Raw genomic sequence first — 12,956 nt, 5'->3', positions numbered from 1 at the left:
CGGTAGAAGCAGCAACATCAACAACACTGTTACTATTATTGTGATCGTACGGAGAAAAAGATAGTGAGCCAGTTAGGAAAGCGATGACAAGACAGATGAGAAGTGGAAGAGATAAGGTGGAGGAGGTGCACAGTACTCCACGTAAGACAAAGGACAACTATTAGAGTATAGGTGTCGACTTCTTATTGGCCCACGTATGCAATTCTGATAGATGTGCTCCACTGCTCCTTCAATACCACCTTATCCTGGGGAAAGGATCCTCTCAAATTGTTTAAAAAAAATTTGAGGGAATAAAGTGTGATCTATAACTCTTTAATATGCTCTCTCTTATGTTTTTTCGTAGTCCTACTTATAACAATTAATAGTAAGATATCACATTTTACTTTCTCAATTATTAAAAAAAATTGAGAAGATCCATTTCTCCCTGTCCTGTCATTCTTTCTTTAATTTACTTACACCTTTCATTTTACAAAACTTATTTTGGTTAGATAAAAAATTATTCATATATTGTTCCAAAAATTAACAAGAAATGAAAATATTCATGTACTCACTCCTAAATTAATAAATATTTAAAGAAAAAATAAATGAATGAAATTAGATGTTGAGATCATTTCTAAATTATTCCTATAATACATGAAAACAAATGCACATAACTCTTTATCTTAAATTATTAGTTTTTCTTCTAATTCTAGCTAAATGCCATGTGAAAAGTTGAAAGCTCGTATCTTCAAATTTCATCATATTTAGCCTTTGTAATGTTACAGTGGATAAAAGATCGAATTTGTACTCTAAAGTGGTTGCTAAATGTTAATTGTATGTGTGCTTTTTTTTGTTGGTTAAATTTGAATTTAAACTTTTATATTTAATGTTTATTTTATCTTTTAATTATTAATTTTAGTTAAAAAAAATTATTTGAAAGTTATTATAAAACTAAAAAAGTTTAACAATTGAATTAAGTGACTAAAACTACAATAATTCTTTTTTTTTTTTTCTAAAATCTTAAAAATAATTTTTTCTTCTCAAACTTTTATATTGTATATGAGTATATTTTACAAAATCAGATGATTTCTTAAATATCATGTATGTCTCAATTTGATTTTTGAAAGATTAGACATCACAAACTAATCTTAAATTGATCTTTCTTATTAAAAGTTAAATTACACATACATAGTCTTTTAGAAACTATGTATACTATTAACTGATATTTTATGGTAACTACTACTGCAATTCTATACGAGAAATATTATGGCCATTAAAATTTATTTGTTTTGATTATTATTTAATTATTTTATTTTATATTTTTAAATATTGATAATTAATTAATAGTTAAAATAATAAATTTTGATTACCTTTAATTTTTTTATTTTTTATTTAGTGGAATGTTAATGGAATAAATTAATTATTACAAGAAAGGATATTGGAAAATAAAACCCATAATGTCAATGATGAAAAAAGGAATCAGCATGATGCGTCAAAATTCGAGTAATTCAGCTTTGCCTTCCCAAATTGGTACGGTAGTTTTCGTTTGGTTTGGTAATACACTAATACGTACTCTTGTCACCCAGATAAATATGGTAATGGGGGGTGGTACCTGCAAAGACACTCCGATGCCTAAGTCAGCAAGGGTGTGAGCAGGTCTAGAGAGTATTGGGACTTAAAGATACCTGAGAAGTGTCAGTGTATTTATAGTGGTGAACCAATAACCACCGCTGGAGTAGTGCCACTTTTTTAGGGTGTTAACCGTCCCTTTATCTTAGGGAGGTTAAGATATGGCTCGTGGAAGTGGTTAGAGAGATTCTAGGGGCAGTTACTCATTTAAATGAGTGCTCATCTGCCAGCTAACCCTTTTTTCCGACTTCCTTAGAGCAAGTCGTGGTGAGTACCGACGTCTTAGCGGCTGATTTGGAAAAGGTGAGGCTCAACCCTTTGGGTCGGGCCTTTTTACTTGGATCCTGGGCCTTAGCGTTGGGCCAGGGTATGAACAGTGCCCCTACTCGAGCCCAATTTCTTTTCAAGATTTGGGTTCGAGTATTTTACTCGGAATTGTAGCCGACTTGTCGGAGGACCGACGTGACGGTCTAAAACCGACGTGACTTTTCGTGACCTTTTGGTTCTGACAGTTACGTCTAATCAAGCGTCGCGTCTGTTAGGATGTGCGTAGGGATTGATGGTCTTGGTAACGGTGCGTCTTTATTAATGACTGCCCCGTTTTTACCATTGTGCCCCTAACGTACTTATAAATACCTTCATTCTCTTTCCTTGTTTCGTTTCTGCGATTTTTCAAATTTCCTCTTCATCTGTTCGTGCTGTACTCTTGTGTTCGAAGGCTTTTACTTCCTCCAACCCTCATTTTCAGATAAAGGTTAGTTTTTTCTCCTTTTGTAACATGCTTTTCTATTTGCATGCCTTTATTTTGTAGATAGATAGGTTGGTTTGTAGACTTCCGTTTAGTTCCGTATTCCCTCCCTTTAGAGACCGTGTTTTTTGATTTTCCTTTTCTTTTTCCCTTGTAGGTTTTTGTCACCTTTTTAAGAAAAGAAAATGGCTTCCGTAGATGTTCTTTCTCAGTGGGTTGATGTCACGGTCCTAGGGGAGGAACCTTCGGTGGATACTGAATTTATCACCCACCTTCGTACTTGCCACAGAATTTGTACTTTTGAGGAGGACGAGCCGAAGTATGAGTTGGTAGTCCCGAGTCCAGAAGACCGGGTTTGCTTCGGGAGGGCCAATGAAGCGGCCCCTCATTTTTTCTTTATGTATGAGTGTATGATCACCTGTTTGGGTGTTTTTCTTCCTTTTTCAAATTTTGAGATGTCTGTTTTGCATCATTGCCAAGTTGCCCCTACTCAGCTTCACCCCAACTCTTGGGGTTTTTTGAAAATTTATCAACTTATCAGCCAGGCTTTGGAGTTCCCGACCTCTTTGAAGATTTTTTTCTATCTTTTTCATATGACCAAACCCTTTAGTGGGTTAAATAATAAGCAACAGTGGGTGTCTTTCAGAGCCATACAGGGTCAGAGAGTTTTCACCCTTTTTGACGAATCCTTCCATGACTTTAAAAATTATTTTTTCAAAGTGCAAGCTGTAGAGGGTCACCACCCCTTTTTTCTGGATGATACTTCTTCTCCTCGCTTTCCCCTGTACTGGTTGGAGGCCTCCCCCTGTGAGAAATATGGTCTGGGTGACCTAGACGACGTGGAGGCGGCCGTTGTGGGGTTCCTCCGAGAAGTGTGGGGGAGGGCCCCATATCTGGACACTAAAAAATTCCTCCAGGGGTCTCCGACTTTTATCCAGGCGCAACTAGGTAGCTTTTGTTTTTTTAATTTACTTCCGACTTGTGATTTCTTGTACCGACTTGTTTGACTTTTGGTTACTTCTTGTTTTTGTAGAGATGGCGAAGAAGAATGCTCAGAAATCTTACCAGAGAGTCCAGGAGGCCAAAGCAAGGTCTCGAGCCAGGACTGGTGGCTCCAAGGCGCTTATCTCTCCTCCTCCTCCTCCTCATCCTCCTCGGAATGTTGGGACTCCTTCTCAGCCTATTGTGATTTCTTCTTCAGCTTCCTCTCAGCCACCCCCCTCCGCCCGACCTTCTCCTGAGCCCGAGAGGAGGAAACGCAAGACTTTAGAGTCTGGCTCTTCTTTTGAGGGTGAGGCTAAGGCGGATGCCCTTGCATTCGTCTGAAAGTACATCTACCCCCATGCTCCCATGAGGATGGATGATGTATCTGTTCGGAATCACCTTACCACTTTGGTTGAGGAGAGTCTCAGGCGGCGGGTGTTTGTGGTAAACTCTTAGATATTTTTGAGAAGGCTCCTCTCAGCTCTTTGGGTTCAACCTCGAAGGTTGAGGAGCTGGAAGGAAGGCTTCTTATATATCAAGAGCATGAGAGGGGGTTGAAGGAGGAGGTCGCCAAGCTGAGGGAGGAGAGAGATGGCTTTCGGGAGAGGGAGAGGAAGTTGCAAGCCCAATGCAACATGGAGGTGGGCTTGAAGAAAACAGCGCAGGACAGCTACCAAAGTTTATTTGGAGATCTTGTGTCTGTGAAGAATGATTTGCTGAATTCTCGGAAGGCATATACCGAGTTGGAGGACTCTATTGCTGAGGCTGCCGAGGAGGCTTGGAGGATCTTTAAGGAGCAAGTTGGAGTCATTGCTCCTGACTTAGATCTTTCTCCTTTGGATCCTGACAAAGTTGTCCTTGATGGTGCCATAGTTGATCCCCCTGCTCCCATGATCGTTTCTGAGTCAAAATTGAAGACTCGGGGGCAGAGGATCATTGAGTCCCCTCCTCACTCAAAGGACGCTCCGAGTTCTTCAGCAGTTCCGCCGACTTCCTCTTCGTCTCCAATGGATGCCTCTCTCCTTGGTCCTGGTGGCGCTCTTCCTGACTCTGATGGTGGTGATTCGTCTACTCCTCTTCCGAAAAAGTAATTTTGTTGGCTATTTAGGGCCCGGCCTGTGGGTCCCCCCCTTTTTAAAACTTTTTATTTGTGTTTGGTGGTGTTTGAACAATTTGCTTCTGGCCTTATAAGGCCGTAAACAAAACATTTAAAATACCCTTTTTTAATAAGGGTTTAAGTTAAAAAATAAATACCCCTTCTTGGATAAGGGTTTAATGTTAATAAATACCCTTTTTTGGATAAGGGTTTAAGTTACCTTATGCGTGCATGCTTTTTTGATAGTGATTTTTCAAACTCCCCTTGATCTTTTCTGAAAAACCTTTTCTTTGGCTTGTCTGTCTTTCTGAACCTTTTTGTTTTAAGGATTTTTAGGACAGCTTTCTAATCTTTTCCTGGGTTTTTTCGATCTCTTTTGTTTATTCTTCGTACTCAATTTTGTTTTATTGAGTTTTTATCACTTAGGCTACTTTTGTGATTCATTTTTGTTTTACTCGGTTTCCCATCTCGACTTATGAGTCGGAATGTTTCCGAGTTTATCATGATCAATCTCTGTAACCTCTTTACACCGACTTGTACCTCGTCGTTTTATACTGACGACCATCTAGGTCGGTTCATGAGATTTTCACGTTTTGTCGAGCTTAAGTCGGCGCGTTTTGTCGAAAGAAAGAGAAAACAAAAAAGGAACTTATAAGAGATATTTGTAAAAAAGATCTTTATTGATTGGGGAGGTACCTTATGGCTACTAAGGGTTTTTGACAATCTATTTCCCTTAGCCTCTACTATGATGCCTCGTTAAAAACCCTTCTCCAGAAAAAACCCTTTGATTTTTGGGAAAAAATCATGAAGTTAGGAAAAGAGTACATCAGGGAGTAGAGTTCGCTTTTAACTGTAGTACCTTTTCATATTACAAGCATGCCACAACCTTGGTAACTCGGTTCCGTTCAGGTCGGTTACTTTATAATAACCTTTTCCTAAGACCTCATTGACTTTGTATGGTCCCTTCCAATTTGCAGCGAGTTTTCTTTCTCCTGACTTGTTGACTCCAATGTCGTTTCTGATCAAGACCAAGTCATTCGGGGCGAATGTTCTTCGAATGACTTTTTTGTTGTACCTTGTAGTCATCCTTTGCTTCAACGCCGCTTCTCTTATCTGGGCTTCTTCTCGGACTTCGGGGAGCAAGTCGAGCTCCTCTTTGTGCCCCTGTATGTTTCCGATCTCGTCATGGAGAATTACTCTTGGGCTTTGTTCGTTGACTTCTATTGGTATCATGGCTTCTACGCCATAGACTAGTCGGAAGGGCGTTTCTCCAGTGGCGGACTGGGGGGTTGTCCTGTAAGCCCATAGCACTTGTGGGAGCTCTTCGGCCCAGGCTCCTTTTGCATCTTGTAATCTTTTCTTCAGCCCTGCCAGTATGACTTTGTTGGCTGCCTCGGCTTGCCCATTGGCTTGCGGGTGTTTCACCGAGGTGAACTGGTGTTTGATTTTCATACTGGCTACTAGGCTTCTAAAGGTAGAGTCGGTGAACTGGGTTCCATTATCTGTAGTAATGGAATAGGGTATCCCATATCTTGTGATGATATTTTTGTAGAGGAACCTCCGACTTCTCTGTGCGGTGATGGTGGCCAATGCTTCTGCTTCTATCCATTTTGTGAAGTAATCTATTCCCACAATCAGGTATTTGACTTGTCCTGGTGCCTGGGGGAAAGGACCTAACAAATCCATTCCCCATTTCGCAAAGGGCCATGGAGAAGTGATGCTGATGAGCTCCTCCGGGGGAGCCACGTGGAAATTTGCATGCATCTGGCATGGTTGACACTTTTTCACAAATTCGGTCGCATCTTTCTACAAGGTCGGCCAGTAGAATCCAGCTCGGATCACTTTCCTGGCTAATGACCTTGCTCCGAGATGATTTTCGCAGATCCCACTATGGACTTCCTCTAACACCTCGGTGGTTTTTGAGGTTAGTACGCACTTTAACAATGGTGTTGATATCCCCCTCCTGTAGAGAATATTTTTCACCAAGGTGTAGTGTTGGGCTTCCCTCCGGATTTTCTTAGCCTCTTTTTCCTCCTTCGGAAGGATGTGGAATTTCATGTATTCGACCAAGGGGTTCATCCATCCGAGGCTTAATCCGACTACCTCAAGGACCTCTTGTTTGTCTTTTTCTTTTACTACGGAGGGTTCCTGGAGAGTTTCCTGGATCAGGCTTCTGTTATTCCCTCCTGGCTTGGTACTTGCTAACTTGGATAGGGCGTCTGCTCTGCTATTTAGATCCCGAGTTATGTGTTTGACCTCGGTTTCTGCAAAGCGCCCAAGGTGTTCCAGAGTTTTTTCCAAGTACCTCTTCATATTTGGGTCCTTTGCCTGATACTCTCCACTTATCTGGGAGGTCACCACTTGTGAGTCGCTGTATATCATCACCTTTGTAGCACCGACTTCTTCCGCCAGCTTCAATCCAGCAATCAAGGCTTCATACTCTGCCTGATTATTTGAAGCTGGGAATTCGAATTTGAGGAAAACCTCTATCTGGGTTCCTCTTTCATCCACCAATATTATGCCTGCACCGCTTCCTGTTCTGTTTGAGGATCCGTCTACATAGAGTTCCCATGTAGTTGGTTTTTCCTCTTGGTCTCCTGCGTATTCTGCAATGAAGTCGGTGAGGCACTGGGCTTTAATCGCCGTCCGAGTTTCATACTTCAAGTCGAACTCGGAGAGCTCTATTGCCCATTGAACCATTCTTCCTGCAACATCCGTCTTTTGGAGGATTTGCTTCATGGGTTGGTTCGTGCGGACTCTTATTGTGTGAGCTTGAAAGTAAGGCCGTAGCCTTCGTGAGGCTACTACTAAGGAGTAGGCAAACTTCTCTAGTTTGTGGCACCTTAGCTCAGGGCCTTGTAGAACTTTACTGATGAAATATACTGGGTGCTGACCGGCCTCGTCTTCTCTTATCAGGGCCGATGAGACGGCCTTGTCTGCTACAGATAAGTATAGGACGAGGTCTTCTCCAGCTATAGGTCGGGTCAGAATAGGAGGTTGGCTTAAGAATCTTTTGAACTCCTGGAACGCTTCCTCGCATTCAGTAGTCCATTCGAACTGACATCCCTTTCTCAATAAGGAGAACAGTGGAAGGGATTTTAGTGCTGATCCTGCCAAAAATTTGGAGAGGGCTGCAAGTCGGCCATTCAGTTGTTGGACCTCTCGTAAACAAGTCGGGCTTTTCATCTCCAGGATAGCTCTATACTTATCGGGATTTGCTTCGATCCCTCTTTGTGTCAGCATAAACCCTAGAAATTTCCCTGCCTCTACCGCGAAGGCACACTTTGCAGGATTTAATCTCATCCCGTGTAACCTTATGGTGTCAAAGACTCGTGAGAGATCTGATAAGAGGTCGACTTCTTTTTCGGTTTTCACCAGCATATCGTCGACGTATACTTCCATTAAGCTTCCAAGGTGAGAGGCGAACACCTTATTCATCAACCTCTGGTATGTGGCTCATGTATTTTTCAATCCAAATGGCATGACCACGTAGCAGAAGTTAGCTCTGGGTGTGATGAATGACGTCTTCTCCTGGTCTGGCTCATACATCGGGATTTGGTTATACCCCGAGTAGGCGTCCATGAACGACAAGTATTGATACCCCGAGCTGGAGTCTACTAGGGTGTCAATACTTGGCAGTGGATAAGGGTCCTTGGGACAGGCCTTATTTAAGTCGGTATAGTCGACACACATTCTCCATTTGCCATTTTGTTTTTTGACTAGCACTACATTGGCTAGCCATGTTGGGTACTTGACTTCTCTGATGAAGCCGGCTTCTAGGAGCGCCTGTACTTGCTCTTCTACTACCAGGGCTCGTTCTGGGCCGAGCTTGCGTCTTCTTTGTTATACAGGTCGGGACCCCGGGTAGACCGAAAGCTTGTGGGACATGAGCTCGGGGTCTATCCCAGGCATGTCGGAGGCCTTCCAGGCGAAGAGATCGGAGTTGTCTCTTAGGAGCTTAGTCAACCCTTGTTTCAGGGTTTCCCCTAGGTTGGCTCCTATATGAGTATTTTTCCCTTCCTCTTCACCTACCTGTATCTCCTCGGTTTTTCCTCCCGGCTGTGGTCGCAGCTCTTCTCTAGCCCTTGCACCTCCGAGCTCTATTGTATGGACTTCTCGGCCTCTCCTTCTCAGGTTTAGGCTTTCATTGTAGCATTTCCTTGCCAATTTCTGGTCTCCCCTTACCGTTGCTATCCCCGCTGAGGTCGGAAATTTCATACAAAGGTGGGGAGTGGATACCACCGCTCCGAGTTGATTAAGGGTAGCTCTGCTGATTAAAGCATTATATGCTGACCTTACATCGATGACTATGAAGTCTATACTAAGAGTTTTTGATTTTTTCCCTTTTCCAAAAGTGGTGTGGAGGGGCAAAAATCCCAGTGGCTTTATTGGCGTGTCACCTAATCCGTACAAGGTGTCGGGGGAGGCTCTTAACTCTTTTTCATCCAACCCTAGTTTGTCGAAAGCGGGCTTGAAAAGAATGTCCGCTGAGCTTCCTTGGTCTACTAAGGTTCTATGGAGATGGGCATTTGCTAGGATCATAGTTATTACCACTGGATCATCGTATCCAGGGATTATTCCTTGCCCATCTTCTTTTGTGAATGAAATGGTAGGGAGGTCGGATGACTCTCCTCCGACCAGGTAGACTTTCTTGAGATGCCTTTTGCGAGAGGATTTGGTGAGTCCCCCTCCCGCGAACCCCCCTGAGATCATATGGATATGTCTCTCCGGAGTCTGCGGTGGTGGGTCTCTTCTATCCATATCATCTCGCTTTCTCTTCCCATGACTGTCCGACCTTTCTATGAGGTATCTGTCAAGCCGACCTTCTCTAGCCAGCTTTTCTATCACATTTTTAAGGTCGTAGCAGTCGTTTGTGGAGTGACCATATATTTTATGGTACTCACAGTAGTCGCTGCGGCTCCCCCCCCCCCTTTTTTTTTAATGGGCCTGGGAGGTGGCAGCCTTTCAGTATTGCAAATTTCTCTATATACGTCCACTATAGAAATCTTTAGAGGAGTATAAGAGTGATATTTCCTGGGCCTGTCAGGACCGAGGTCTTCTTTCTTCTTGGGCTCCCTTTCTCTCTCTTTTATTGAGGGAAGGTGCCCAGGTCGCCAGCTCGACTCTCTCAGCCTGGCATTTTCCTCCATGTTGATGTACTTTTCAGCCCTTTCTTGTACATCACTCAGGGAGGTGGGGTGCCTTTTTGATATGGACTGTGAGAATGAACCTTCCCTAAGTCCATTTACTAGCCCCATAATGACTGCCTCGGTGAGCAGGTCTTGAATCTCTAAGCATACTTTGTTGAACCTTTCCATATAATCTCGTAGAGGTTCTCCGACCTCCTGTTTTATTCCCAGGAGGCTCGGTGCATGCTTTACTTTATCTTTCTGAATAGAGAACCTCATCAGAAACTTCTTCGAGAGGTCCTCGAAGCTGGTTACCGACCTTGGAGGGAGACTATCGAACCACTTCATCGCTGCTTTCGATAAGGTGGTCGGGAAAGCTTTGCAGCGCGTTGCATCAGAAGCATCAGCCATATACATCCGACTTTTAAAGTTGCTTAGATGATGCTTTGGATCGGTGGTTCCGTCATAGAGGTCCATATCGGGGCTTTTAAAGTTTTTTGGAACTTTTGCCCTCATTATGTCCTCACTAAAAGGGTCCTCTCCTCCCGGGGGCGACTCTTCTCGATCTTCACGGGAGTTCCGACCTCTGAGGGAGGATTCTAACTTTAAGAGTTTTTTCTCTAACTCTTTTCGTCGATCCATCTCCTCTCTTAGGTGCTTTTCTATCTCCCTTTGTCGCTCCCGTTCCTGTTCCAGCTGTTCCAAGCGACTTTGGTGGACATGGACTAGCCCTATTAGTTCAGTTGCGTGGGGTGGTCCATCCTTTTCTGACTCACGCCCCTCCGAGGAATTTGTCTTCGGATTTTTAAATCCAGAGGTTCCTTCCCTGTGTTGGTCGTTGGTTTCCTGATGAAGGGTCAGGTCTGCGTCGTGGTTTCTGGTACCCAGATTCTATTGTTCGGAATCTATTTCTACACGACCTTCCTCAGGGGATCTGTCCGCCATCACTGGTTGATCTCTCGGGTCCCCGGCAACGGCGCCAATGTTACGATGGGTAACCAGAGATTAATGGGCTGGACGGTATTGGTTGGCCCAAACGTATGAAAGAGGAGGCTTGCAGGTGGATCTGCAACTCGGGGTCCTCCGTCCGGCTCGTTCGCATGAAAGAATGGGGGGTGGTACCTGCAAAGACACTCCGATGCCTAAGTCAGCAAGGGTGTGAGCAGGTCTAGAGAGTATTGGGACTTAGAGATACCTGAGAAGTGTCAGTGTATTTATAGTGGTGAACCAATAACCACCGCTGGAGTAGTGCCGCTTTTTTAGGGTGTTAACCGTCCCTTTATCTTAGGGAGGTTAAGATATGACTCGTGGAAGTGGTTAGAGAGATTTTAGGGGCAGTTACTCATTTAAATGAGTGCTCATCTGCTAGCTAACCCTTTTTCCCGACTTCCTTAGAGCAAGTCGTGGTGAGTACCGACGTCTTAGCTGTTGATTTGGAAAAGGTGAGGCTCAACCCTTTGGGTCGGGCCTTTTTACTTGGATCCTGGGCCTTAGCGTTGGGTCAGGGTATGAACACATACCATAATTTTTTATTTTTTTATTTTTTTTCAGGAAAAAAATAGAAAAAAATATTATTAATAGATCGATAATATCATAGTGACATATTAGTAGTCAAATAATAAGTACTTCGATCTCTTAAGTTAACCAATAGAGTTTGGTTCAAGTATGAGAATAGAGAAAATATTATAATATATAAAAAATGGAAAAGTATATGAAACAAGAGGTTATCAGCCAAAAACTAAACAAAACCACGTTAATTTATATTAATAATTAATTTTAAATTTTTTAAATTCAAAATTTAAAAAATTTAAAATTGATTAAGTAAACCTAATTAAAACCTATAAAAATCTTCCTCTTCTCTCTCACATTAACCTACCCACCTCCAACAATCACACACAGACCCCTCTCTCTCACCGTCACACGATCCTTAAGGCGGCGACGATTTCAAGGGTGGGGGGACAGCCGGAGAAGCCATGGAGGCGGTGGCAGACGTGGAGGGAGGAGGCGACGGAAGAACTGTTAATATCAACAATCAAAGGAAGTAACCATTGCTGAAATCCATTCTTCTATGCAACTATAGCCAACTACTTTTACTTCATCAATCAAAGGCTGCAACATTTCATCCATTGAATCAACATAATCGCTTGTGATCTTATATACAAGCGTAAATATAAATTCTGGTTTATCAATCCATTTTGAGAAATGTCGCTGGGAAGCCAATGACAAGGGATTTGCAAGCTCTTCAATTACTAAAGTGGTTATTAGGTGTCGTTTTGATTATTAAAGAGACTGTAAATTATACAATTACAGAAATATAAAAAAAAACATTAATTTAATATGGAAAAAAACATCCTAATACTTAACAAAAGAAATATCCAGTTATATTTTAGTAAAAATAATTAAATATCTATAAAATTTAAAAAAAAATATAAAATTCTTAAAGAAATAGAGACATTCTTATTTGCAATATAAAAAAATTCGAAAAATATATAAAAGAACATCCATTTAGTATGAAAAAGAAACATTATGATACTTAGCAGAAGAAACATCCATATGTATTAATTCGTAGTAATTTTGTATTCACTCAAAAGTATTTGACTGATTTTTGGCTAATATCCTTTTGGTTCCTAGCATTGTTCATATATATATATATATCATTATTGCTTCGTATAATGTCACTGCGATAGTACGATTGTAATTGTGGAAGTAGTATAAGAGTAATTCTTGTGACACATTATTTAATGTGATTAATGACATGTGACAAATTTGGTGCCGTCCTAAACTTGTGAAATTTCTCAAGTCCCACTGTAATGTGTATATAACTATATATATACACACATGCATAGATACGAAGTTTCCATGACCCAATTAAAACCATTAATGGCTTCTTATTACCTTGATGTATTAATACATTGGGTTTTCGTTGTTGTCATTCTTCTCATATCCCTTAAGCTTAAACCATTAGAGTCACAGAAATTAAATAATCCAAGACTGATGCAAGCTCATGCAGCACTTGAAGCATGGACACATTGCATGACCTCTGACCCAAACAAAATCACTTCCACATGGTCTGGCCCCAATGTGTGCAACTACACTGGCATCTACTGTGCACCAGCACCAGATGACTCCACCATTTTTACAGTGGCTGGAATTGACCTTAAGAATGCAAACATATCTGGTTCATTACCTGAAGATCTTGGCCTCTTAACCGACCTAGACTTCTTCCATATAAACTCCAATAGATTCACCGGTCCTCTCCCTAAGAATTTTACCAAACTTGCCTATCTTTATGAGCTTGATATCAGTTTTAACCAATTCTCAGGACCCTTCCCACAAGTTGTTCTTGCCATTCCTTCACTGAGATACTTGGATATTAGGTTCAACAACTTTG

The 12,956-nt window shown here is 41.9% G+C and overlaps 1 protein-coding gene across 1 annotated transcript in view; it reads left to right on the top strand.

Moving 5' to 3' along the window:
- Positions 12,446-12,956, top strand: part of LOC107640307 (leucine-rich repeat extensin-like protein 6) — a 1,718-nt gene continuing 1,207 nt past the window's right edge. Inside the window, exon 1 of the mRNA XM_016343839.1 lies at positions 12,446-12,942. Within this exon, the coding sequence (XP_016199325.1) occupies positions 12,446-12,942 (497 nt within the window). The remainder of the gene's footprint in view (positions 12,943-12,956) is intronic.

Source organism: Arachis ipaensis, chromosome B05, assembly GCF_000816755.2.
Source record: "Arachis ipaensis cultivar K30076 chromosome B05, Araip1.1, whole genome shotgun sequence".
Lineage (NCBI taxonomy): Eukaryota > Viridiplantae > Streptophyta > Magnoliopsida > Fabales > Fabaceae > Arachis > Arachis ipaensis.
Note: the sequence above shows the minus strand (reverse complement) of the source record. Positions and strands in the feature narration are given on the sequence as shown.